This window comes from Nylanderia fulva, unplaced genomic scaffold (genome assembly GCF_048542155.1).
Source record: "Nylanderia fulva isolate GAGA-0341 unplaced genomic scaffold, ASM4854215v1 Scaffold23, whole genome shotgun sequence".
Lineage (NCBI taxonomy): Eukaryota > Metazoa > Arthropoda > Insecta > Hymenoptera > Formicidae > Nylanderia > Nylanderia fulva.
Window position 1 is genome coordinate 1,000,361 of NW_028190293.1, and position 26,681 is coordinate 1,027,041.

The 26,681-nt window shown below is 36.9% G+C and overlaps 3 protein-coding genes and 1 long non-coding RNA gene across 5 annotated transcripts; 2 read left to right on the forward strand and 2 right to left on the reverse strand.

Annotated features, from left to right (window-relative positions):
- The first annotated feature begins 570 nt into the window (after positions 1-570).
- On the forward strand, positions 571-4,580 carry Su(fu) (suppressor of fused). The gene is made up of 7 exons (XM_029305201.2): positions 571-869; positions 1,617-1,709; positions 2,528-2,834; positions 2,948-3,183; positions 3,262-3,495; positions 3,579-3,786; positions 3,926-4,580. Exons 1-7 carry the CDS (start codon positions 688-690, stop codon positions 3,986-3,988), a joined length of 1,323 nt encoding a protein of 440 aa, XP_029161034.1. The 5' UTR covers positions 571-687; the 3' UTR covers positions 3,989-4,580.
- On the reverse strand, positions 4,144-6,485 carry LOC146723118 (uncharacterized). 2 transcript variants are annotated; one of them, XM_085483111.1, is made up of 4 exons: positions 6,184-6,485; positions 5,828-6,010; positions 5,157-5,258; positions 4,692-4,746 (listed from the first exon to the last, which is right to left on the reverse strand). In XM_085483111.1, exons 1-3 carry the CDS (start codon positions 6,343-6,345, stop codon positions 5,184-5,186), a joined length of 420 nt encoding a protein of 139 aa, XP_085339237.1. In that variant the 5' UTR covers positions 6,346-6,485; the 3' UTR covers positions 4,692-4,746; positions 5,157-5,183. The 2 variants fall into 2 exon arrangements, with proteins under 2 accessions (XP_085339238.1, XP_085339237.1); XM_085483112.1 differs by lacking the exon at positions 5,157-5,258 and having other exon boundaries at positions 4,144-4,746.
- A 64-nt stretch (positions 6,486-6,549) lies between these two features.
- LOC114932805 (uncharacterized) lies at positions 6,550-10,433 on the reverse strand. The gene is made up of 4 exons (XM_029305211.2): positions 9,649-10,433; positions 8,224-8,400; positions 7,495-7,609; positions 6,550-7,411 (listed from the first exon to the last, which is right to left on the reverse strand). The coding sequence occupies exons 1-4, from the start codon at positions 9,707-9,709 to the stop codon at positions 7,297-7,299; spliced, it is 468 nt and encodes a 155-aa protein (XP_029161044.1). The 5' UTR covers positions 9,710-10,433; the 3' UTR covers positions 6,550-7,296.
- Positions 10,434-12,035: 1,602 nt separating this feature from the next.
- LOC146723119 (uncharacterized) lies at positions 12,036-26,462 on the forward strand. Its single transcript, XR_014924750.1, has 3 exons — positions 12,036-12,101; positions 25,298-25,434; positions 26,322-26,462. It is a non-coding gene; the product is annotated as an uncharacterized LOC146723119 (long non-coding RNA).
- Positions 26,463-26,681: the final 219 nt, after the last annotated feature.

The following is a 26,681-nucleotide window of genomic DNA, read 5'->3' on the forward strand; positions in this document are numbered from 1 at the left end:
GTTCAATATCCAATTGCTAACATTTATAGCAATTGCTACTTGCCAGGTAGTCGTTAACTAATTTTTTGATTGTTGTATACTCTATCAAAATTCTTTCTATTTGATTAAATTAAGAATCTTATCTTCCTTCTCAATCTTCATTTTTAAAATAAATTTTTTTAAAAGTTTTAGTTAATTAATCCCGTTTTATTAACAATTTTCTATATAAATTCTTTGTTATTATATACATATACATTTTCTAATGTCAAACATGATACACTGACGTTTATCGCGAATTATTCCATCAATTTTCATCAAGTTAATGTGTGTGTATTAAAATTCCAATACAAAATATCTAAATTAGCAGTATTAACATATATAATTAATTTTACCGTATACGAATTCTCTGCTTCGATTACGCCACAATCATTACTCATTACATCATTATACGATCCATCAAGTTAGATCCCGATCAAATCCCGTTCAAGGATCTGACGAAATATGGCGGAGCCAATCACGAGACTCGATCGCGCCTGCAGAGGCGCTGGCGGCGTTCCGGATTTCCACGTTCGCTCTCCCGTCTCCCATTTACGTGATCCTCAAAGACAATCTTCGCTTTTGTCTTGTCAGTGCGACTGATGTCAGTGGACGTCTCGTGCGTGGCTGTTAAACAAAGCGCGTAATAGGCGCGTGCATCCCGCCGGGTTTATGTACAACATGCGTGAGTGCGAGGAATTCACGAGGAGTTTTCCACCGGGTCAGCCGGTCCAGGCCCCGCTGCCGCCGTCGACGCCAGGGGCCCCGGGTCTGGACGCCCTGTACAGCCTCTGCAGGCAGATATATCCGGAACAGATTAATCCCTTAACAGTCACCGCGATAATTAAGTATTGGTAAGCATGCAACCAATACCACTCCACACGAAAAGTGGCGTTACTCTTGAAAAATGTAAAAAAGAACTTTTTTTTATAATGCTCCTATACTTTGTCTGTATATAGCAACTGGTGTACTCCTGCCAGGTAATCGTAAACGATTACTTTTGTATGCACATATACATGTCGTGTATACCTTGTCGGAGGTAGACTTTATTTTTAGCGATTATTATTTAATTCAATTGCATCTAATCTATATTCACTTTTAAATTACAGTTTGCAAAATTAATAAATTAATAATTTTATTTTAATATATTAAATAATATATTATGTATTTATATATATATATATATATATATATATATATATATAAAATAATTAAATAATATATTAATATATATTAAATAAAATAAATTAATAAGAATAAAATAAAACAAGATTAATAAATTCTTGTTTTATTCAATTTTTCTGTGTTATTTTTAGCTGTGTTATTACGTATATATTATTTTCCCGATTGCTAGATGATGTATTCACACATTTATCGCGAATTATTGAATCATTGTTTATCAAGTTAATGTTGAGCCTGATATAGGCAATGTAATATGAGATACGCTTCTTTACAAAGTACTGGTAGAAACTCGTTTTTTCCATCCCTCCCTCGCGAGAAACATTAATTACGTAGTACTATATTTAGCCCCCCTCTTTTACTTACATACCGGATATCCTGTGTCAGCTGATTCGAATTTTCCATCTATTTTTCTCGTTTAGGCTAGGAGGACCTGATCCTCTGGATTACATTAGCATGTACGCAAATCCAGGATGTCCCGAACTCGGAGTACCTCCACATTGGCATTATGTGAGGTAAGAATTACATTTGTATATCAAATGTAACATCTATATGATGCATCTTAAACTCGAAGAATTGAAGCCATTTATTTACTCTATAATACTATTCAAAGTTTACAACAAAGTTGATTGAACTTGAGTCTCTTTTATCTTTGTATGCAAAATGCAAAACATTATTAAATATATATTTATGAGATAAAGCTCAAGAACCGCGGATTTAAATTTAAATTTAATTGGAATGCAAACTATGGCAGATACATATGAACTGTGCAGACGATATATGTATTTCCCTCCAACGTTTTATTGGAATCTGTGTACCGAATGACGAATGACCTTCCGTCAAAGGGTGCCGGCTCTTTTTTTCCCTATCTGCACCAAGGCGACCCTCGCTTCTTCAGTTTCAAACAGCTGTCTCAATACTGCTCCGCGTTTCTTACTCCTTCTCTCTTTCTCCATTTCTCCCTCTCTAGAGAAAGAGAAAGGGAGAAAGAGGGAGCGTGTAGGGCGCAAGAGGAACAAAGTCGTTTAAAGCGCGAGGAGTCGGAAATAGAAGCGCCGGACTTTCCCTTTTTCGTCTGCGCCGTCTAATTATACATCGCCATTGACCGAATGTCTACATACTTTTTGCGGGATACAGCTGAGAGTCGCCCTTGCTTTTTTCTGTCGTGCCACCCGTATCACTTCTAAAGTCATAACGTGATTTGTTCCTCTCTTTTCGAATCAAATTCAGAGATTATATGTATGTATATGGCTCTCTCTTTGAAACAACTTATTTTTTCTTATAGTCTCATATAATATCTGCTTTATATAATATCCATCTATTTTAAATTTAGTTTAGGACTGTCCGATCTACACGGCGACGGTCGGTTGCATCCGAAACCTGGTCCAGGTCGTCCAAGCGGATTCGGATTCGAGCTTACTTTCCGTCTCGTTCACGAAAGGGGCGAGATGACGCCGCCCACATGGCCGGCGAATGTGATGCAGCAATTGGCCAAATATGTTTTCAATTCCGGGAACACGTTGATGCCGGGTGACCATGTTTCTTGGCACGCTCCGTTGGACGGCGGAAACGGTCGTATCACCCAGATCTTGATGGGACAGGACCCGCAGCTATCAACGATTTCTACGCCCCACGGCGATGTACGTAGAAAAAAGAACTCGAGGTTGCATACTCACAAGTCGTGTATTTGAGAAATGAAATCTGTAATATGTACTTTGGATATAGAAGATGAAACGATTTCTCTTATTGTTAGGTTTCATTTGTTCAAATCGTCGGCGTCACTTCCGAGGAACTGCAGGCGGCTCAACATTGGAACGGTCCGGGCGTTGTAAATTTGTTAAAAAGCGCACGAGATTGCGGCCCGTGGTTGCTCACGAACATGAGAAGAATGCGTTCCGCCATGGAGGACGATCCTTCTATAGCGGAAAAGATACAGTGCGGCATCGAGAGAGACGGATCGAACACGAGCGGGGTGTCCGCAAAGTGTTGGTGAGTTTAACGACTAAAAAAATTCAAAGATTATTTAGAATCTGGATCGGATTAAAATTAAGTTATATATTTGTGCAGGTGGGTGCAAATAACGAACGACAAAAGCGCGGAGAGATACAGGGAGAGAAGGAACGATTCCGACGACGACGACGATGAAGAGGAGGATGTGAAACCGATCGTAAAAACAGAGAGGCTTTCGCCGTGCGAGCAACAGGACGCCAACGTCTCCGACGAAAATTGTATTAAAGTTTTGTCTGGATTACACCTAACGTTCAACCTCGAAGCTGGCTCGTTACTACCGTTAGCGATAAAGTTAGTCATGACGAGAGAAACAGAATTTGCGCGAGCGTTCCGACAGCAACGTCTGATGAATAATGCAATAATTATCGTTGCAGAGGTCGCGTAATGCACGGGAGGCATTTTACGTTCAAATCCATACTGTCCCACACAGCTGTCACCATAGTCGCGCCATCGGTCACGGGTACCTTCGTATCCAAGGACAGACCGTATGTTGTTCAAGGTCCGTGGCTGCAAGTGCTCCTTTCGGAAGAGCTAGCCGAAAAGATGGCCGAAGAATTCCAAATTTTGAACACACCCGATAAGGTAATGATATGCAAATTTGCTTCGAAATATGATGATATACGATGTACATTTAGGAATGTTGATCTCAAAATATTTTTCAACTCTAATTTCGACATCAACATTTCATATTGTATATATGTATCGATGTATTCCATTACAGATTCAATTGCCAAAAACGTTTTCTTGGCCGGAACATAACTTAGTCATCACCATCATCGATTAATCATCAACGATTAAAGCTCGCTCCATATCGTTTTCGTATATATTTAAGTTAAAGACAATGCAATAAAAGTATTATCGAACTCAACCTTGTTGCAGATCGAATCTTATATTTATAACAGCAATGTTTTCCATGACTATCTAACGTAAGATTTTGTAATTTATATGCTTTTTTATGTGTTTAAGGGAATTGACTTATATATTGTTCATCAATGTGTAAAAGCAGAGATTTGCGCACGTTTCCATATATTCTTTTTAAAGTACAGCATCTTGTATTTTTCTACGAAGATTCCAATGTCTCTCTTTTACAAGTTGATACTTATACGCGTGCCGAAAAATTTCTACAACACTTGTCAAGCTGTTTAAATTTGATATTATCTCATTACGAGGATAATAATATAATAAAGTGTTGTAAAATTTTTTGCACGTACATATTTAATAATGTATATACATAAATAATATAAATTATGAGCTATATTTTACAGCAAAGTTATATTTGATATACGCGTCTTACACGTTGTTACGGACAATAAATGTTTATGTAAATACCTCGTAAAAATACCTCGAAACATGCTTGAATAAGAATCTTAATTATCCTTTTCTTGTATTAATCAATCGCCTGTTATTTCGTTGCCTTATCCTTCTGCCTGTCTTTCTTTCAGGAGGACATGCATCCTGTCCGTGTCTCCTTGTCGGATTATTATTATTACCGACCTGCGTCATGCTTTGCCCAAACACGTTGAACAACTTTGCGTCGGAATACTGAAATATGACATTGAATTCGGTCATATATGTCAACGTTCGAGAGGCGAGAGTTTAAGTGCGAAGAGCTATCATCCTCGATGTATGAAATCGCGATTTAAATCTCGACGTTTGAAGCAGCAGTTGTTATTTTACACATGATACGATGGCCACAGCGATGCAATTATACTTTCTATGCCCTGGCGATCCTGATCCTTACGACGAATTTTTGTCATCATGGGGTGAGTTTTATATTTTTATGCATAATTTATAAATAATATAAACGTTTGCGACATTGAACGTTTAAAATTTTTAAGCGAACCGTCGTCGGATCAAAAACCAGATAAAAAGACACAGACATGGATTTCAAGATCCATCGTTTTTTCGAGATCCATATAAAAATCCAGGGAATAGTTTACGAAATAGTTTACCTGGTTTTTGCACCGCAACCTTCCACGTCACGTGGCAGTGATATTCCTCGCGAGAAACGCAAACGAACAGCTTAAAGTTCCGGCGCTTCGTCGTGTTTGATTCTAAAAAGTATAATAGTACCACATTTGCAAAAGTCGCATAAAAAATATGGAAGGCAGTTTTCGTCAAAACGGGATACCTGCGCAAGATTCTATTTGCATTTAAAAAACATGTGATATATTATACTGAAAAAAATTATGGTAGCTTGACTAAACCTTTTTTAACTAAATTATTTTGTTAATTGAACATATATTAGTATTTAAATCAAATAAACATTTTGTTAGATTTAATATGTTATATTTAATTTAAATATTTTTATATGTTCAGTTATATATATATATATATATAACAAAATAATATTTAGTTGAAAGGTTTAGTCAAGTTGAGAAATTTTTTTTCAGTGTATATGCAAATGTCCTGTTTTGGTATCAGTATTGATCAGATAAAATATTTATTTTCGAAAATAATCATCTCAAATAACAGCTTTTTTATATATACTTTTTATAAAATTTAAAGCTGAAATAATTGTTAATTTAAGTGACGGTTAATCGTTCGATTATCGGATATGCGAGAATTGCCACCTATTTTATTGACAATAATATTTATTACGCGATATATATGCTATATATACCCGCTTTAGAAGGTTCATGAACATCTTGAAGGCTCCGGTGAATAAAACGACGACGATGCAGGCAGAGGCAAAGTCCTCGACATCGTCGCGATCGATGCTGCTAACGATGTTGACGATCCCTCGAAAAACATTAGCGAATGTCTGCATTGCGTCGATGCATAAATCCCTGAGAAAGCAGATCACCTAAAAAATCCGATTATGCCTTGCTAAAAAGTCGTTCTCTCTTTCCGAAAAATTTTTTCAATTTTGATCAAAAACTTCTGCATTAATTTGAACTTTTATAAAATCTTTTCCTTCTCCTGGATCTTACTTATTTATTACCGCGATACATTCGAAATGTAAACAAAATCTGTCACCTGAAATATTAGGTTTATTGTCACGAGTATTAGCTCAATTAGCCTCGCTAAGCAATCGACCACGATAATCAGGATGAGTTCGATGGTTTCCCAGAGCCAGCAAAAAATTCGCCAGAAGGAGTTCGCGAATTGATCGAAGGCACTGGTTTGCGAATTTTTCATGGTCGAGTGTTGCCATTAAAATTTACACTTTGTCGCAGAAAAATTTCACGAACCGAATGTTAAGCTGTCGATTATCAAAAATTGAAGAAATTAATATTAATCGATTAATTTCGTCGAAACAAAAAACGACGCATAGATATTTTACGTTACCTGAAATTGGTTATCTACGCGTTCGCGATAAGGAAAAGTGAAGAAGGCAGAATGTCTGTTTAACAATTTAAGATATGCTTTATTGATATCAAGCTGTAGTTAATTAATCGTATACGCAAAGCTAGTGATAACCAGAGAAAAATGACGTGAACTACTGTTGTTTAACGATAACAAGATATAGCTTAAATCGTAATCTGGCAGTATTCTCTATATACACCCAGCAAACACCGATATATAATTGTTACATTACTATAATAAAACGGAATATAACAGGTAATATAACGTGCACGTTACATGTAACATCCATGTTAGTTGTAATTTCCCACTCATAGATGTAACATTTTAATAGAACATATATTACATTGTAGTTATATTGTAATTATATACCAAATAGCACATTGATGTATTCAATACATATTATATTGATAAGTATTATATTGTATTGATCAGTCAGTGCTATCTTGGGATATAATGACAATATAACTACAATGTAATATATGTAATATTAAAAATGTTATATCTATGAGTGGGAAATTACAACTAACATATACGTTACATGTAACATGCTTAAGTATATAACATTTATATATTGTGTTTGCTGGGACATGTATCTGTTTTGTGTATCGTAAGACTTAATGAAAGATCATTATATTAATTATGATCGTACATTGATATAATTACTACAACGTTTGCTGCCGTAATCTTTTAAAGCCATATTTTCTTACGTCCGAACTGTTCCGTTCCTGACATGATGACTCGTATTCGCGAATTTTTTATTTCTGCAAGATAGAACGATGTAAATTACACGAATATCGCGAGGATCGGCAACATTAAGGCAACCAGTGGTGCAAAATTCTTCGACGATCCGTTGCATGCATCTGCATCGCTGCAAGATTGCACACATCCGCGAACGTATCTAGAGAGAATATTCATATAAAGGTTTAAAAATGTTAGTCGCGCGTTTTTTTAATTTTTAATTTTTTATATCGTTCTCCTTACTTGTCGTCAAAGTAAAAACCACCGCAGTGGGACATTCTGATAATCTCGGAGTCGGTCGTCAAGGTTCCGCTGTCTAACGCGCAGGTCCTCACCATGAGAGATACACCGGATTCATCTGATATCATATCGGACAATTGATTAAGGCTCCTGGTTCCTCGCCGATTACGTTACAATTGTGATATCAGAGGCGAGGAAAATTCTTAGGTGCTATTTCGAAATAAAAAATATTTCGATGAAGCGGCACTTCAGATAACTAGCACACTCTTCAAATACTTCGAAAACCTTCCCCTTATAATCAATTTAATTAATTTAATTGAAAATCAATTTAATCAATTTAATTGAAAATCAATTTAATTAATTTAATTACAACCCATTAAATTAATTGAAAATCAATTTAATCAATTTAATTAAAAATTTCCCTTTATAATCAATCAACAGCCGCATGTAAATGACTATAATACGAGGCCTGATCTTTGTACATGCCAAGTCTGAGATCAATTTACGGTTGTTGATTGACTGTCAAAGGAAAATAATAGTTTTTGAAGTTTTTTTTTTCATTTAAAAATGGCATCTAAGAATTTTCAGCTTTAATTAAGAGATAATTTTATATCTTTTTAGATGCGAAATTCGTGTGGCTGAATTTCGATCAATTTGAATGAAGTATAAAAAAAGAAAGAGAAACAGTGCGTGAAAGTATGAAAATTTCGGTGGCTCTTGTTTTTATTTTACCGTATATGCCGGCGATCTTGATGCAGGCTGTCGCGGGAAAGAGGCCATCCCGGCCTTTTCGACCCCCGAGACAGGGCGACTCTAAGAAAGAGAGGCTGCCATTGTTGTGAAATGGGTCATCGCAAGGTTTGTTGTCGCCATCGATCGAGACGCACTTGAAGCAGTCGATGGCCCATCCTGAGGGAAGTTGTTCATTCATGAAACGCAGAATGAGAGAAAGATAAGGGGAATTTTTATCCAAAACGTGTTCACCAAACACCGATATTTCTCGCGTTCGAAACACCTTGTCTTCCTCAACACTTTACACTATATACAGGGTGTCCCAGAATTACCGTATCACACGTTAATAGGAGATTTCTGAGGCGATTTGGAGACGATTTTTCCTCAACGAAAATGTCCAGGCACCAATAATTTTCGAGTTATAAATGATTGAAAATAAAAGCTATTTTGTAAACTAAGCCTTGTCAAAATAAATTATTAACAAAACTGCATTTTTTAGTTAATTTCAGGTAAAGTTTACTTTAATAGAATTTTAATTTAAGGCTTAGTTACAAAGATACATGATTTCAAAAATTGGGAACATTAAAAAAATGGTGACCTTTCTCGACATTTTCGCTGAGGAAAAATCGTCTCCAAATCGCTTCAAGAATCTCCCATTAACGTGTGATACGGTAATTCTGGGACACTCTGTATAGATATAAAAATTCTTAGCTGATATAAAGTTATTTTCGCCAGGAATAAGGAGCAAGGTGCTGAGGATTTTTATGTCGCCTTTCAACGTTGCAAAAAAGATCTCGTGGCGATCGACAAAGTGTTTGAGAGCTCGTGTGGTGCTAAAGAGAGAGAGCTATTTTTATACAAAATTGCACAAACTATACACGTCGCGTTAACAACTCGTTCTCGCGGCTCAGTTATTGATCTTACTCGCGCGAGATTCGCGGATAGATGAGTATAACACCGTCTTTTTTCCATTATTTTTGCGCTTGACCTAATCTTCGATCATTTCATTTCGAGAGAGAAAAAGTTTGACTGATTTCTAGAGTATATAATTAATATATCGACCTCTTTGCAAGAGGGCGAGGATGATCAGCAACTGAAGGCTTCCTCGCGCGAGATTCGCGGATAAAACACTAAATAATACATTTTTTACTAAAAAAAAAAACAATCTAATAATTAAACCTAAAGTTAATAATTTTCCTTTTTCTTTTCTTTCAATATTTTTGCACTTGACCTAATAATAATAACAAATTTCGAGAGAGAAAAAGTTTAAGTGATTCCTATAGAGTATCGTCTCTAACAACCCATATTCGAAAGACGTATAGAGAACATCCTAAGAACATCCAGAGGATGTTCGAATGTCCTCTAGATATCCTTTGAATGCTTTCGGATATGTTGTGCTCTTAGGGGTATAATTAATATACCGACCTTTTTGCAAGAGGGCGAGGATGATCAACAAATGAAGGATCCAAGAATTTCTTACGTTCATGCTGCGATTTAAAGCACTTGTTCCCGATAGAATCGCACTTCCGTCGTCGTCGTCAGCTTCTACATGCCGGACGATACCGAACAGATACTATACCGATCATTTCGATCGGACAATCGCGATCGTCGTCGCATCAGGGTAACACCATCCATAGGGATGAGCTGTCGGTGACTGGTGAACACGGCTTTCCCGACGATGCTCGTCGACGTAGTGTTTGCACAGCCGGTTACCAAGGCGATCCGCACCGCGGACGATCGCGAACAAACCCCCTCGACAGATTTCTCGCCCACGCGAAGATTTAAGGGGCGATCGATGACTTTGGACGACCAGTGTCGCAGCGAGGAATCAATAGCTTCGCCGATTCCACGAGGATACGCCGCGAGGTTGGCTTCGCCGCGATCTTTATACGCGACTTACACTCTCTCTCCATCTCTGCATATATACGCTTTCGCTAGTCGCGTGATTCGCGGACGACACGCACGTGCGACACGCGAATAGTGGGTGTAGATTTGGGATTTGTAAATGTGATTCGAAAACTTGGATGACTCGATTTTTTCATCATTTTTCGCCATTCGGAGATATCGTTTTTTTCCTGGTGTCTTCAAGATGCTCGGAGATTTTAGGTCCTTAAATAGCGCCAAGTGTTTTCATTCCTTTCGGTAAGACTATGCGGTGGTAATGAAATTAGGTCTGCGATAAGAACGCAGAAAATTTCTTAGAATTTAGTTGCATGCAATTGTATTAGAATTCATATTATTTATTTATTGATTTATTTGTATCGTATCATATTATTTGTATTATTTAATTAATATTAATATATACTGATTGAATTATATAATTATATTTAATAATTTGTTAATTAATAATTATAAATGTAATATAATTTGCATGTGATTAACAACATCTTTGAGAAGAATTTTATAAGTGGAATTAAATATTGTTTAGAAAATTTAAATTTAATACTTACTGAACTTGCATATTAAATTTTATATAAAGAGATATTTAAAAAAACTGGAGATATAAAAGGATCGTATGCATTTATCTAATTCAAAGACATTTCATCTGTACTTGAAAGAATGTTATTTTGCATTTTGAAAGGAAAATTCGATGGAAGGTAATTTTCTAACTTGCATGGATCAATTTAATTATATCGTATCATATCATTTATATTATATAATTAATATTATAATTATATTATATTTAATCATATATTAATTAATAATTACAAATATCATATCATATATATATGATTAATATCTTTTTAAAGAATTTTATAAATGAAACTAAATGTATAGGGAATTTAAATTGCTAAATATTTATTAAATAGAAAATATTATAAAGAGAAATTTAAACTCAAGAGAGATATTTATTAAAAGAATCGTATACATTCATTTATTAAAGAATATTTCGTCCGTATTTAAATATACAATTTTGTATTTTTGAAAGAAAACTCGCTGAAAGATAATTTTATAATTGCATGGATCAATTTAATTACATCGTATATCATTTATATTATATAATCAATATTATAATTATATAATTATATTATATTTAATCATATATTAATTAATAATTACAAATCAAATATATCGTATGCACATATGATTAACATCTTTTTAAAGAATTTTATAACTGAAACTAAATGTTTAGGGAATTTAAATGACTAAATATTTATTAAACAGAAAATATTATAAAGAGAAATTTAAGCTCAAGAGAGAGATTTATTAAAAGAATCTTATAAATTCCCTTGTTAAAGGATATTTCGTCCGCATTTAAACGAACAATTTTATATTTTTCAAAGAAAACTCGCCGAAAGATAATTTTGTAATTTAAGCATGGATCCCCCTCGATGCACGTATCGATCGTATCGATATATCGCCGGCGCGGAAAAATCGCGGCAGCATCCGCGCACACCTTCACGCCGCGTCGCGTCGCATCGTCCTCTCTCGCGGGAATCAATTTCCGCGCTGCGGCGCGTTCAAAGCGACGCGCAAAATCGGCGCCTTCGCCGCTCGGCCAATCATCTGCCGCGGCGCCGTTTATCTATCGCGCTGACCGCGGCGCGGCGGAGCGAGAGCGCGGTCGTCGTCCGTTCCGTCGTTTCGTGTCCCGTCGTGTCGGCATCCCAGCGACACTGCGGATGCAAGATGCACTGTCTGTACGATTGACGGTGATTCTACGCCGCCGCCGCCGCCGCAGTCATCGTCCTTGTGAAAAATGTGCCAGTTTCACGCGCGCCCATGCGTCCGCGTCTTTTTCACGTGAGCAGTTCGCCTCGCAACCAAGTTCTACGAACACCCGACATCATTGCCCACCACTGCCACCGCCGCCGCCGCCGTCGCCGGGCCGACAACGACGACGATGGGTCAATCGTCGAGCAACACCGGACACAGCGGTGAGTGAGTCTCTGTCCATCTCTCTCTCTCTCCCATTACATATATATACATATTATATATATATATATATATATATGTATATTGATGCTTTCGCGTGCCGGCACGTCGTCTTTATTCCATGCGCGCGCGCCCTTGACATGTGTCAACCGCGAGGGCGATTGACCTCGCGGATCGTCGTCGAGGGTCAGCGCTGATCCGGGAGGATCACCCGGTGCTCCTCGTCGCGCGTAAGAAATTTTCAGGGAGGTTAGGACGGGATTTATAATTCCATTTCCTGTGGGTTCTTGTCGGCGGAGAGATGGAAATGCTCTCGGGAATTTTCCTCTCGAGAGATGCTCCGATATATATTGGACTCAATTGATGATCGATCACATGGATCGTCCGTGAGAATTATTTTATTGCGTGTTGTAAGCTAGCTCTCTTATCGAAGAGAGAAAAGCTTATCGCGTCTTATTCCTATAAAGCTGTCGCAATTGCACGTGGCGAGTTTAAATGCTCTCTTTTGAGTATCGTATCATTTGACAGCTGATTATGATGACGTTTGACATATGCGCAACGTGATAAATATGTATTTAATATATTAAAAGGACAATTATTAAATAGATAAACGAATTATTTATTAGGCAGAAAGAATAGGATGAATGCTGTATTCTCGTGACTGAACCTGTTTGATTTTAATTATTCCTCGATCATTTTTCTTTTATAATGTAAATAAGTTATGTATTAATTAAATATTTAACATGTCTATGATTATTTTTTTAAAGTGCTTATTTAAATGCACTGCTCTCTCTCTCTCTCGCACTGTTATCGACCTGTCTTTTACTAACACCGCCTTTGAGCGACATCTGCTTTGATCTCCATCCTGCTCTATTGGTAATAAAATAGTGTGATATCTTTGATTAGATGCAATTTCATTGCATATTTAGTTACGATTTTCTTTACGAAACATGTGGATATTTTTAATTGAAAAGTTGCATCTTTTTTATATATAATTCACTCATAATTCAAATCAATTCAATAAAAATAATTTTCTCAGAGGACTATGAGATCGTTAATAAAATTTTGGAGCACAGTTGTCGATTGTAGCCGACTGTGTCTATTTTTAATTAACGCATCTTTCCAGAAATGCAGTCTGCATTATATGCATTTCGTTTTCACGCGCATAAAAAAAATCGATCCGTCCGGATCGATGATTTGGATCGATGCTCGCGACATCCGCGTTTCGGAGCATGCGATATTTTGCCAGCTGCATTTTTCGGGGCGCGTCTCTCCGGGCCGCACCTTTCGATTCCATTTCGTAAAGGTTGGGTTTCGAGGCTTGCAAGATGCTCTCTCCCGCACCCCCATCGTAGGTTCTACCTATCGCAGGATCCCCGTACTTCGGTCGCATGGGCCACAGATGGTATTGTCATATGGCAGACACACGGGAGGCCAGGCCTCGGAGGCGGCAAAACCGCGATTGCACATCCGCACAAATCCACGACAGACCCGCGTCTCCTCCTTCCCAATTATCTAATCGACGTCACGCGAGCGTTCGACTTCCAACGTATATCTATTTTTTTTATTAGCATTCTCGATTCTGAATTCTACACGGAGAGAATTTTCTCGTAGAATTTATCTTGAAAGTCATGGTAATCGTGGGATAATACGGTGTTCGAAGTATTTTATAAGAGTTTCTCTGATTAATATATTTAGCACAATAAAAAATATTAATATTACATAGTAAATTTTACTATGTTCATAGTAAAATTAATCGAGTATATTTTATATCTTATTGTGGTAGATATTAATATTTACCACAATAAAAAATATTAATATTACATAATAAATTGTACTATGTATGTACATAATAAATCTAATCGAGTATATTTTATTATGATAGATATTAATATTTTTATTGTGGTAAATATTATTTTTTAATCACAGAAAAAATCATTTTTCATTAAACTGTCTTCTATATATGAATTTATATTTCGATACAAAGATTCAATAGTTTACAATTGAAAAATTTTCCTCAAGAATGTCGAGATCATAACTTGTATAAATTAATTTGGAATTAAAATTATATTGGAGTAAAGGCTATTAAAATTAATTATGAGTGATTGATTGTATCTTATGAAACAATATTGACAAAATTTTATAAGAGTTTCTCTGATTAATATTTCCCACATATGTATATAGTAAAATTAATCGAACATATTTTATATCAAATTCTTATAAAATTCTTCCAATACCATATTGTCCCACGATTACTATGATTTTCAGGGTAAATTTTAAGAGAAAACTCCCTCTGTGTATTTCCGACAACGACATAAATAACGAGTAGATGACGTATATGTTAAATATCGTTTCTCGGAACTTGAAATTGGAAAAATAGAAACCCTGGTAATGCCTGCCGAGAAAAAGATGTAATAGCTGCAAGGATAAGTAATGAACAATTATTACTGAGAATTTTTGGCGTTTGACTGGTTGTAAATCAGTAATTATCTATTATTTATCCTTTGAGCGTATTACATTTTCAGTAGATCAAAAACTACGACATGAGAAATTCAGCTGATTTTACAAAGATTCAATTTTATAGGATTAGTGCAGGATTTTTGAATTTATATTAAATCCTAGATGAAATTAAATCTCAGCTGGATTTTTCATATATTGTAGCTCGTGGTAACTCTCAGTGATAGTTCATTATTTATCTTTGCAACTATTACATCTTTTGTTTAGGTCAAAAGCTAAACATATAAAAACCCAGCTGATTTAACCAAAATCCATGTTTACATAAGATAGTGCGAGATATTTTAAAACATGAAATAAAATAATGAAAGAAAGCGAGAAATTGATACTCGTACAGTATTTATTTGATATATAATATATATTATTATACAAAGAAAAAATCTTTGCGCTTAAATTACTGAGTCTCTACACCGAAAACAATTGGTTAACTTGATTAAACCTTTCAAATAAATTTTTATTATTCAGCATATTAGTATTTAAGTCAAATATACGTTTTCTTAGATTTAATATGTTACATTTAATTTAAATAATTTTATATGTTCAATTAACAAAAATAATACATTTAGTTGAAAGGTTTAGTCAGTAGTAGACAATTTTTTTCAGTGTAATAATCTTCGGAATCTTGCGATGATACGATTAAGGTATCGAAATTGTGATGAAATTTTTGCGAAAAAGTGGCGCGTTTGAGATTCGTAGACGACACTTCCGGGGAAGGAGATTATCGAAGAAGGAAAATCGTAGACGGTGCGTGATGGCCGGGGTTCAGGGCAGCGACCCAATTCTCATATGTATTTATACCAAGAAGACGCTACGCCGGCTGCGCGTAGCCATTTTAGAGATCCAAGAGTGAAAGAGAGATAATACGATGGAGAAAGAGGGAGAGAGGAAAAAATGCGGCGTCTCCGTGCGTCACGAGACGCACTCCGACGCGAGTCTAATGACTCTGGAAATTCAATTCCGGTTGCATCTCGGGACACCGTCGCGTAGCTGCACTTTAAGATAATTTCGTTACCGCGGAGATCAATCGGAGTCACGTGACTGCAAAATTGAGAGGACGGCATTTCGGAGACCAAGAATATTTCCAAATTATTACATTTAATTAATTATTTAATTAATACAGATATTTTAATTAATACACTCTCTCTCTCTCACATTTGTACACACGAATATCGCTGATGGTTGCAAAAGGCTCGCGAAGAAGAAACGGGATCTATAAATCTTAATCGGGACATTCTCTCACGCCACTTTGCACAGCTGATCTGTCGGTCCAGGTGACGTTGCACAATAACTCGTTATTAGAGATTGGATTTTCAAGTCTCCTTTGTACACGAAACGGCGCGGCAGAGAAAATTCGGAAAAGCGTCGTGTCTGAAGACCGTAGAGCGAGATCTATACGTATTGTGCAAACCTCGACGACGCAAGCCGAGAGAATTGTGTTTTTCAACCTGACCGAGAGACAGCAGGTCCATTGTATGATATATCGACGACTAGGTCAGGTAGCTCAGGTACACACGCAACGCAGGAGCAAAATTCGAGAACTATCCACGTGAAACTTCCACCTTGAGGAGAACAGAAGAGGGAGAGAAGTCTCTTCCAGGTTTTTCCCTCGTGCCGCATTCACGAAGGACGAACCGAGACTCGACGAGGAAAATGGTTCATAGCATCTCGTCGATCTGGAGAAGAAGAAATAAAGAAGACGCGACATCGAAAATATCTACTCGTGCATAAAATCACCACATTGCTAACTTATAATACAATAGCTGTACGCGTCGATAGTACATATAGAGACTACAAGCAGATTTTATTTTCGGATTTTCGCCAGCGTGAATTCGCTCTCGTATGCTGCATTAAATTCGAAATGCAGCATCCATTTTCGTACGCGGTGATCTGTCAATAAACTTTCAGCGCTCCGAATATCGCGGAATATGGGTCATTACGAGATGATGTCGGGGAGAAGAAAAACCCTCTATTTTTATCCCCCTTGATGATTTACAGAGCAATCTCGATAAAGCGGAATATACCGGCTATATGCTTGTTACGGCTCTTTAAACTATTTTCGCGATGAACGAACGCAAAGTCTTTCGCGTAAACTTTGAGTAGAAGTTTTAAGTAACCGTTCGATGATGAGCGAACGATACGTGATGTCGGGGCTGAAGAAACGCAGGGTATCTAGCAGTTAGGGAAAACCGGGCATTGTCAAGGAATTTTATAAATCTGGAATTGTCAGGGAAAATAGAGACTATTACTATTTATCTGGATTTTTTCACATTATTCTACTTTGTCTCAATCATTGCAATTTTTTATTACATAAATATAAACTTTTCCTCGACTCCCAGCACGCTAATTTTTTGTGTTGTTAAAAATCATCTACAGTGTGTTCGTTAATTTATATTTTCATCGTCGTGTTATTTTATTTCAATATGTTTCACGATTTAATATTTAATTGATTTATCACATATAGATATATGAGAATAATATTAAAAAGTCAGGGAAAAAATGAATTTCTGGTCTTGGAAAATCTGAATAGGTCAGGTCGAATTTTTTTCATTGAGTCTGCTGAAACGGCTCCCTCGAGAAAACGGAAATAAATGGACATATAGTTTAGCGACACACGAGGCTCGCATATGTGCATCTCTTGTCTATGTACGAACACGTAATGAAGCGTGCACGGCCGTACCTTAAAGGCGGCGGCTATTTTTGACGTCAGATACGCACACATACAACACGCGGTTGTTGCATCCGTTCCTTCATTCTTCTATTCCGAGCCTCTTCTTTTTAGATAACGATAACTGTGTATAGGAGAGAGTCACTTGCATCGATATATATTAATTTTGTTAGACAGAATTTTCTCTTGGAATTTTTACCCTGAAAATTATGACGATCGTGGGACAATACGGCATTGGAAGAATTTTATAAGAATTTGATATAAAATATGTTCGATTAATTTTACTATGTACATATGTGGGAAATATTAATCAGAGAAAGTCTTATAAAATTCTGTCAATATTGTTTCATAAGATACAATCAATCACTCGTAATTAATTTTAATAGCCTTTACTCCAATATAATTTTAATTCCAAATTAATTTATACAAGTTATGATCTCGACATTCTTGAGGATAATCTTTCAATCGTAAACTATTGAATCTTTGTATCGAAATATATATAGAAGACAGTTTAATGAAAAATGGATCATTGCAATTTTGTGCAGGATCTTGGATCATTTCTATTTCATAAAACAAGAACAAAGTATTAAAGTTCAATAGCTCGCGATAATTTCGATTGCAAAGTCCTCGACGAGACACCGTCGAGATGCGATCTCGCAATTTGTGCAATTAAATCCCGAATTAAAATAAATCGGAGTAAAGGATATTAAAATTAATTACTCGAGATATATATCACATAATTCTGAATACACATAAAATTTGCAATTCTAAATGTATATTCAGAAAGAACAGAATCTTGTTCCCATCGCAATTAAAAGACCCATTTTTTCGCGCCTCGATATTCCTCTCTTCGCCGGGTAGAAAAATCGATCCTAGATTTTCGCGTCCGTCATCGAAATGACAATATCCCTTTGTGTAACCCGAGCAGCAACACGGTCGACGGAGACGATTCCGCCGCGGTGTCGGCCGCACCGTCTATTCCCAGTGCGTTGCAACACATAGTGCGCGAGCGCGATCCCGTCGCGTTGTTATTCTTAACCCGAGAGCGCGAGGCGGGGTGAAAAAAAGGGCAAAAGAGCGTGTCTATGACGTCAATTGGAAAAGGTTCCTGCCGTGCCACGCGAATTCATTCTCTCTCTCTCTCTCTCTTTCTCTCCCGCCCTTTCTCTCTCGTCTGTCACCGTCCTCGTCGGCGAAAGTGCGTGGCGATGGCATCCGCGGGATTCGCGCGCGACGCAATTGGCCGCGCGTCAAACGCACCGGCTATTTGCAACCCTAGTGGATTAATTTTAAGAGGGAACGACGATTCGGGAACCATCGTTCTCTCCCTTGCTTTCGCGACGATATCCGTCCGCGATATTTAGCCCCGCGGAATTCCTCGAGAAGACGCGCGATTGAATGAAACTGAGTATTCGTTTTATAAAACGCGCGACTCCGTCCAAAGCGATTAGTTCTCGAAGAGAGTTTGTACAGATGAAAGTAAAATCACTTTCGCTCTTCTCGAATAAAGTGTTCTCGTTTGCATCGAGATCGACGTCGCGCGAAGAACCGTCAGACGAAACGCGAGCTTTTATTCTGTCTCGCGATTAATTATGCGAGCCTATTCGCTCCTTGCGATTAAAGCACGCACGTTTCATTCGCACAAGTGTGGGTGAATGTCAGGGTCGACGTACACGGGCTGAATCGATCGAGGGGGATGAAAGAAAAAAAAACTTGAGGAAGGCTTTTATCCTTCGTTTCGTAGCAGGCCGCTCGAGACCCTCGCGATTGTAGAAACCACCCTTCTGCAAAAACTCGATGGGGTCGCGAAAAACAAAGAGAGAGAGAGAATTTCTGCTTGGTCGAGAAAAAGAAATAAATGCGTTTATTCAAAGGGTTCTCCGACCAATGCATTTATCGCTGCGAGTATATATGAGCAGTTTTATAGCATCTCGCAATCTTGAAAATGCATTGAATACTTCGCTGCATTAATGCTTGTTTTATTTAAATGTGTTATTTGAGAGGTATAAAATAATTTTTTTTTATATAATACATACGATGTTTTTCCTTGCGTTGAATACTTTAGAAATAAAGTCAACGTTTCTTCTCGAGAAATAAATAATGATTAACTATCTGTATAAAGTTCGTGCACATGTACAACTCGCATCTCTCAAAGATGAAATTCCAAACCCTGTATCGATCTGCGCGTAAGGGTGGGCTTATAATTTTTTTACAACTTTTTTTTTTCGAAGAACGTCTAAAGGGAGGACGCGAAGCGTAGTGTGCACAGATTCGAAACGTCATAACTCATCGAGTCATGGGGGTTGCAGGAACAAACAGTATGGGAACAACCGCAATTGTCCACGTAGCAAGCGAGTGCTAATGACCACGGAATTAACCCCTTCGTCATTCAAGTACACGTCCGCCCTCCCTAAATTCACGGTTCGCTGTTCTGAGACATATTAGCCCTGTCCAGTGCATCCTTTTCGCTCCCTTCTGGGCTTAACCCTTTGTATCGTGTTTTTGTTAGCATTGTCCATGTTTCGTCGACACTAAGCAGAGCTCGAGATTTTATGATTTTTAAGTCAAATTTTTTTATAGCAGCCTTCTTTCACGTTTATATAATTTTTTGAAATTTCTTAGAAATGAATGAATGAATTTTCGGAATACTTGCGCGAGCAATGATCGACATGAACGGGATTAAATTTAGAACGCGACGTGATCTCGTCTAAATTTAAGATGACTTGGAAAAAAGAAGTCTTGGACGCTGCGCTTTCCTCCGCTTTCTGTCGCGTGTCGTAATTGCATCGACGGTTCCTTGGCAACCGTTCCTTGACATAATTTCTTCCATTGGCGGATACGCGAATAAGCGACAAATACTTTAATATGCCCCGATCTTGTTCACGATTACAGAGTTGTCCGGGTTTTAAGAAGCGTCGTGTCGAAAGTTGCGCGACTGTCCTAATTACATATTTCTTGTAACTTTGTAAAACCCGAACATTTTATCTCGTATATATGTAACGTCGGAACAGGAGGACGCTAATAATTTATTCGAGTCGAATGTCTCATTTCATCGTATATATATATACGAGCATTATTGTTCGACATTTTAATTAATTACCAGCTGGCTGGTTATAAGGGACACGTTGCGACGTTCCTTCTCTCTTTCTCCTCGAGTGCAGCATACGATCGTGTACCGAGTGACTCGAAGAGAAATGTTTTTTTTTCCCGACCACCTGTTTGGCGAGAACCTGTCATATTGCGCGCATGCATATGTAGAATATCTCTCGTCCGTAAATTGGATAACGAATAGGCTGCTGATGACTTTCCTCTCAACATTTTTAACAACGGCTCTTTTCATGAGCGTCCGCAGGATTTTTTTCTAGCAAGGGGCATGATTCAAATTATTTTTATTTTTAATTTTTTGTTCTTAATTCTTTTAAATTTATTTTTTATATCAAATATGCGAATTAATTCCAGGGTTAATTTTTTTACCGATTCCAAGCGAATCAAATGCCCTCTCTATTACATAGATATAGATATATTTATGTCTCCCAACTTGTGATCTTAATTTATATTAGATCCTTCGGCGAATTACGAATTTATTTTTTTCCAAATGAGAGCTACAAGAATTTGACGATTATTTTTTTTATATTAAATATGCAAATAAATTCCAGTGTTTATTCAAAAGGAAACAGCAAATGCTTAATTTTTTTTTATTTATAACTCCCAACTTGTGATCTTAATTTATATCAGATCCTTCGAACTATGAGTCTATTTTTATTTGAAATGAGAAAGCTACAAAAATTTGACGGTATGTCAAGAAGAATTGGTGTCGCGCGTAACGACAAACAAGGTTCGCAGCCTCCCTTGAGGCGGTTCTGCGCCATTTTTCCCCCGCCACGGTGGCGATTCCGACACGTGCCTGCCGTGCCGTTGTCGCGTGGCTCGTCGTCCCGTGTACTGAAAGAAACTCGGGTCTCGATCGGGTGCGAGGAGGACGAGAGATCGGGACGAGGACGAAGCGAGTGCGGGAGCCGCGTTTACGAGCGAGGAGGGAAGAGGATATGATAAGTCGCCACCTGCCGCGAGAGACAGATGTTGCCGGTCCGGCTTGACCGACGACTCTCTCGAATCGCCTCCTCCCGATCGCGAGAAGAGCTGCCGAACTGATCGGAAATTAAACTTCACCGACCATTTAAGCGATATCGCTAAGCTTAGTTGATGATTTGAAATTCATAAAGTGACCCGTAAAATAAAGTACTCGTAGTTCTGTTTTACCGACTTTAAGTTAGGTTAGGTTCACTTTTTATTGAATATGCAGATTGAAAAATCCTCCACGATGAAAGTACTTTATTATTTTTGTATTATTCTTTCATGTCATCTCTATTAGGAGCGCCATATTTTGTGAACAAATGAACTGCAGAACTTTTGTATTAAATAAGTATTGTTATGAGCTGATGCAAGTAGCCGATAAAAAAACTGTGATTTTTTAACTTTTATTAGTTTTTTATACGAAATTACAACGATCCCCGTTCATTATTATCAGTGCATTAATTGTGGAGAAGGATTTTTCAATCTGTATAGCCGATAACAAGAAAAGCCCTTGAACTCAAAAATGGACATGGTCAGCATCCCTTTAAAGACCTGTGATCTTTAGTATGATATATAGTTTTAATAATTTAAAAAAATATTTTCTTCTACTTGATACTTTTATTGATCCTTTTCGCTACTTGAGGTCGCAACGTCGGTTCGGGTTTCCTTTTCGAAGCATCCCCGCGTGAAGTAACTAAATAACTCTTCGGGAAGTCGAGCTGATCCTCGTAGAGACGAGACAGCTCGGAAGCTTCTTGTTCCGACTCCTATCCGAAGAGAAGAGAACTTTGGGGATTACAGGAAGCGAGGGTTGTCGGGAACGGTGCTGTTACCAAGTGAACGTATTAACGGTGGTAGGAGGCTCGACAGATGTTGAGAATTTCGAACCTCAAGAACCCAGGCCTCCGGTCGGGCTTCCAATGAAAGAGGGAAAGAAGGGATGAGAGTAACGGCGGCAACGCGATGGTTTGTGAGAGAGGAGCAGGAGAGAAAGAGACGAGATGTTGGCGAGAAAATAATGGAGCATGCTGGCGCGTGGCAGCCTGGCTACCCTAGTGGGGATAAATACAGGGTGTAGGAGACACTTAAGACGATGATGATGGCGCAGGGAGGAAAAGAGATGCTGGGAGAAAGAGAGGCAGAGCCCCGATCTTCGAAAGCTCGAAGGGCGTTGAACCTTTTCCTAGGTTTCCGATTACATCCGTTTCGAAGGTGCTCCGAATAATTTGACTTATACCAATTCGCGTAATCCTTACTTCCAAATAATCGTAATAATAAAAAATGTATACTGGGCGTTTGACGTAAGGTGTTGCTCCGAAAATATATAAAATCTTGTTATTTGAAGACAATTTTTCCTCAGCAAAAATATTGAAACATTAATAATTTTCGAATTATAAGCGACTGAAAATAAAGGGTTCTTTTGCAAACTAAGCCTTGTAAAAATCAAATATTAACAAAACCATATTCTCCAATTAATTTCAAGGAGAGTTTTTACTTTAATACAATTTTAATTTAAAATTTAATTATAAAAATATATGATGGCAAAAAATGTGATGGCCTCCCTCGATATTTTTGCTGAGGAAAAATCGTCTGCAAATAACGAGATCTACTTGTACACAGAGAGAATTTTCTCTTAAAATTTACCCTGAAAATCATGGTAATCGTGGGACAATATTGGAAGAATTTTATAAGAGTTTTTCTGATTAATATTTACCACAATAAAAATATTAATATCTACTACAATAAGATATAAAATATACTCGATTAATTTTACTATGTACATAGTAAAATTTAATATGTAATATTAATATTTTTTATTGTAGTAAATATTAATCAGAGAAACTCTTATAAAATTCTTCCAACACCACATTATCCCACGATTACCATGGATTTTCTAAGAGAAAATTCTCTCCGTGTATATTTTCGATGTGTGACACTTTGTATTAAATACCCTATATATAAAAAAATCTAATCCAAGAGATGGTGAAAAAAAGTTGTGTTAAACAAGCGATTAAAAGGATCGTCGTCTATTTTCGTCATGTCGGTAGCGAGTTCCTCGACGAAGAACGGGAGATATTGCACCGAGATAAAAACCTGCTGCAACAAATCGAAAGCAACGTATGGACAACGATCGGCATTCTTCACCAGCTGACACCCCGGTGGCGCGTGCCGCTGACTCTTTTATGAGAAACGACTTTCTTCGTATATCTTGCATGCTTCATTAACGAGACTATCACGTGTTCCTCGAGACAGGTATCTTTGGATAGAGTGCGGAAGATCTTTTTTTTTTCACTTCCTTCGCGAGTCGCGCGAGATCAATGGATATCGATAACGTAGCAGATTACACGGTGTACGTATAGGCACAATAAGATCCACGCTTAAGATAGGATTGCATTATCTATCGACTGACCGCTGACTGTCCTCGCGAACAATGCGTCAATTTGCTCCAAACTGCGTAAACGACCGAACAATCAAACGGGACAATCGCACGCTAACGATTCGACAATTGCGCGTTTATCCCAACTCGCACAGTGAGATATATCATAATTTTTGTCCAAATTATATATTTTTATATGTAATTAATTTTATAATATATAATATATACTTAATATTTTTTATAATATAATTTTATAATTTATATAATATAATATATAATTATATATATGTAATTATATATATATTATTATATAACGAACACATGATATAGTGTGTTTTTAAAAAATAAAACAATTTTTAAATTAGACACACGTTTTTCGCTGAAAAATAAGAATTCGCGAAAAAAATGGAGAGATATTCCCGAAGGACGGAATCTCCGATTCAGGAAGAATGACAGCTTCCGCAGATCCCAAATGGACTTAAAACGTTAGCTCTATTCCGGTTCCGCTTTTCCGGCGGTCGCGCGCGCGCGCGCGCGTTGAAGAAGAAGGCGCACGGGAGCAATATAAAGTGGGTGGATGATGTGAATAGGATATGTTGTGAGCGGTTCGGTTGAGTATTGTTGATCGAACAATGGCGTCTGGCTTGTACCCCGCTGAGGCAGCTGACATTCTCTAACCGCGACGAAGAAATAGCTCCGCCCGGCAAGGGACGAGTAATAAATTTTTATCGGCGCGATATCAAGATAAATCGGAAAAGAAAATCTCGAGCTATCGTGGAAAACAGAATTCGATGAATCCTTTTCACGAGAAAAGAAAAATATTCGTATCTACGGTAATTTAGCAAATTAAAAGATTTTTAAAAATTTCATAAAATTTTCAATAGGTATACAGTTATATTTAATAATTATAATGGTTTTATATATTAATTTTTATGAAATTGAAAATATAAAAGGAAGAAGTGCAGGAGAGAGCATGATTTCTATAAAAATTATTCAAAGTCAGTTTTTATATAAATAATTTTAAAAAATTTCTTGTTCAACGTCGTAAGAAGAAGGTTTAGAAAGCGTAGTTAAATTTCGCATACAGATATAAATTATAATTATATAATCTATATTAAAAAAAACTGTATATTCTATAATTCTAAACCTATTAAAGCAGCCGTAAAGCTGCTGTCAGTTTTGTGATCGTAATGATGCTCTGTTGATGGGCAGCGAGACTTCATTCTTATAAGATCGTCTACATAATTACGTAGGTACGCAAACATCAGCCACTGGCTAGTCTTCGGATTGAAGACGCTTCCTGGAGGAACTCGAGAGTTCCCTCAATTATTATGTTCTATTGCGCGCCTAACGATCCGGAACCTGATGCGCCTTTTTGCTTTTTTTAGAGCGATTAAAAGTCAAACAATTACGACAAAGTAGCTAAAATACCGAGAAAACTCGATGGGTTTGTATTTGTCTTGAAAAATAATTTTCGAAATTTTTCTTATCAATTTTCTATTTGTCGCATGACTCTGTTGACGCCTTGGGAATCGCTTTATCCTTTGCCAATTCGCCTTTTCGCACAGCCGTGTCGCTCCTGTATGATCAGCGTGCAATGGACGCGCGTCGAAATCGATTGAAAGCGCTTTTCGACGAGGATGGGCGGACAATTTAGACACCTGGGACCATCTCGATTCTGTCTGCTACCTACAATTGACACCTGGTAAACATATGCCAAATTCCGCTTTTCATTTTCAATTGCTCCGACACCCGGTTTTCTTTTATCATCGGTTTTATATTTCACGGCGTTCGCAATACATTGTTTGTCCTCTTCCAATCATTATGTGCACGAAGAGAATTTCCTCTTTTAGAATTTACCCTGAAAATCATAATAATCGTAGAGCGATATGATACTTGAAGAATTTTATAAGAGTTTCTTTATTACAATGAAAAATATTAATATAAACATAGTGAAATTAATCGAACATATTTTATATCTAATTATATTAATCAGAGAAATTCTTTTAAAATTTCTAAAATTAAAAAATATTAATATATACATAGTAAAATTAATCGAACATATTTTATATCTAATTATATTAATCGGAGAAATTCTTATAAAATATTCTTCCAATACCATATTGTCCTACGATTACTTTCAGGGTAAATTTCCTCTAAAAGAAAATTCTGTCTGTGCACGAAAATAAAATTAAAATTCTTTATCTATAGTCATGCCAAAAATGTAAGATTTGTAGAATAAAAATGAATATTTTAATTTAATTTAGATAAAATATATTGCCACATCGCTCTCTCAGGAATATGTACTAGTAGAAATATTATAAATCAATTTACAAATTTTTGCATATAATTTGAAAAAAATTATTTTATTTAGAAAGCTATAAATAGTCACGGAGTAATGACAAGAATTTATTTTAATTGTCAAGTAATACATTTACGGAAAGTACGCGCTATGTTTTCCCGATGAATTTTATTATCAAAGTAATACTATAATTAAAATATAATTTTTCACAACGAATGTATCCTGCTAATAATAAGGAAATTTATTAATTTCTCGACGGACATGCGAATAATGAAAATTTCTCGCAACAGGCCCCGTCCGGAGGATTAAAAGGCGGGAAACATCTGGCGTCAGAATGACTCCCCGTTTGATGAACTATATCGGAATGTCAGAGGGAGAAAAGGGGAAGGGGGTACGAATATATTTGAATAAACCAAAGGTGATGCAGCGTGCGTTCTCTTTTTCAATCCCGATCAACCCTGCAATCCACTAAAACCAGCTGAGCTTCTATGCTTTTCAACCCTCTGCGAGTTTCCATGAATACCGTTTAATGCTTTTGATTATTATGTAATAAAAACGCGTTTTCGAGGGTTTATGAAAGGAGCGAGAAGACATCTGTACAAAGAATAAGTCTTTTCTTCAAATATCTTTTTTTTTTTTTGACAAGAAAA

Coding starts and splice junctions, on each gene's coding strand:
- LOC146723118 (XM_085483112.1), bottom strand. CDS start 6,345: ATGAAAAATTCGCAAACCAGTGCCTTCGATCAATTCGCGAACTCCTTC. Junction 6,011..6,183: donor CAATAAACCTAATATTTCAG/GTGACAGATTTT, acceptor CGGATTTTTTAG/GTGATCTGCTTTCTCAGGGA. Junction 4,747..5,827: donor TCATGAACCTTCTAAAGCGG/GTATATATAGCA, acceptor GTCATATTTCAG/TATTCCGACGCAAAGTTGTT.
- LOC114932805 (XM_029305211.2), bottom strand. CDS start 9,709: ATGAACGTAAGAAATTCTTGGATCCTTCATTTGTTGATCATCCTCGCC. Junction 7,610..8,223: donor CAAGATCGCCGGCATATACG/GTAAAATAAAAA, acceptor ATATGATATCAG/ATGAATCCGGTGTATCTCTC. Junction 7,412..7,494: donor GGTTTTTACTTTGACGACAA/GTAAGGAGAACG, acceptor TATTCTCTCTAG/ATACGTTCGCGGATGTGTGC.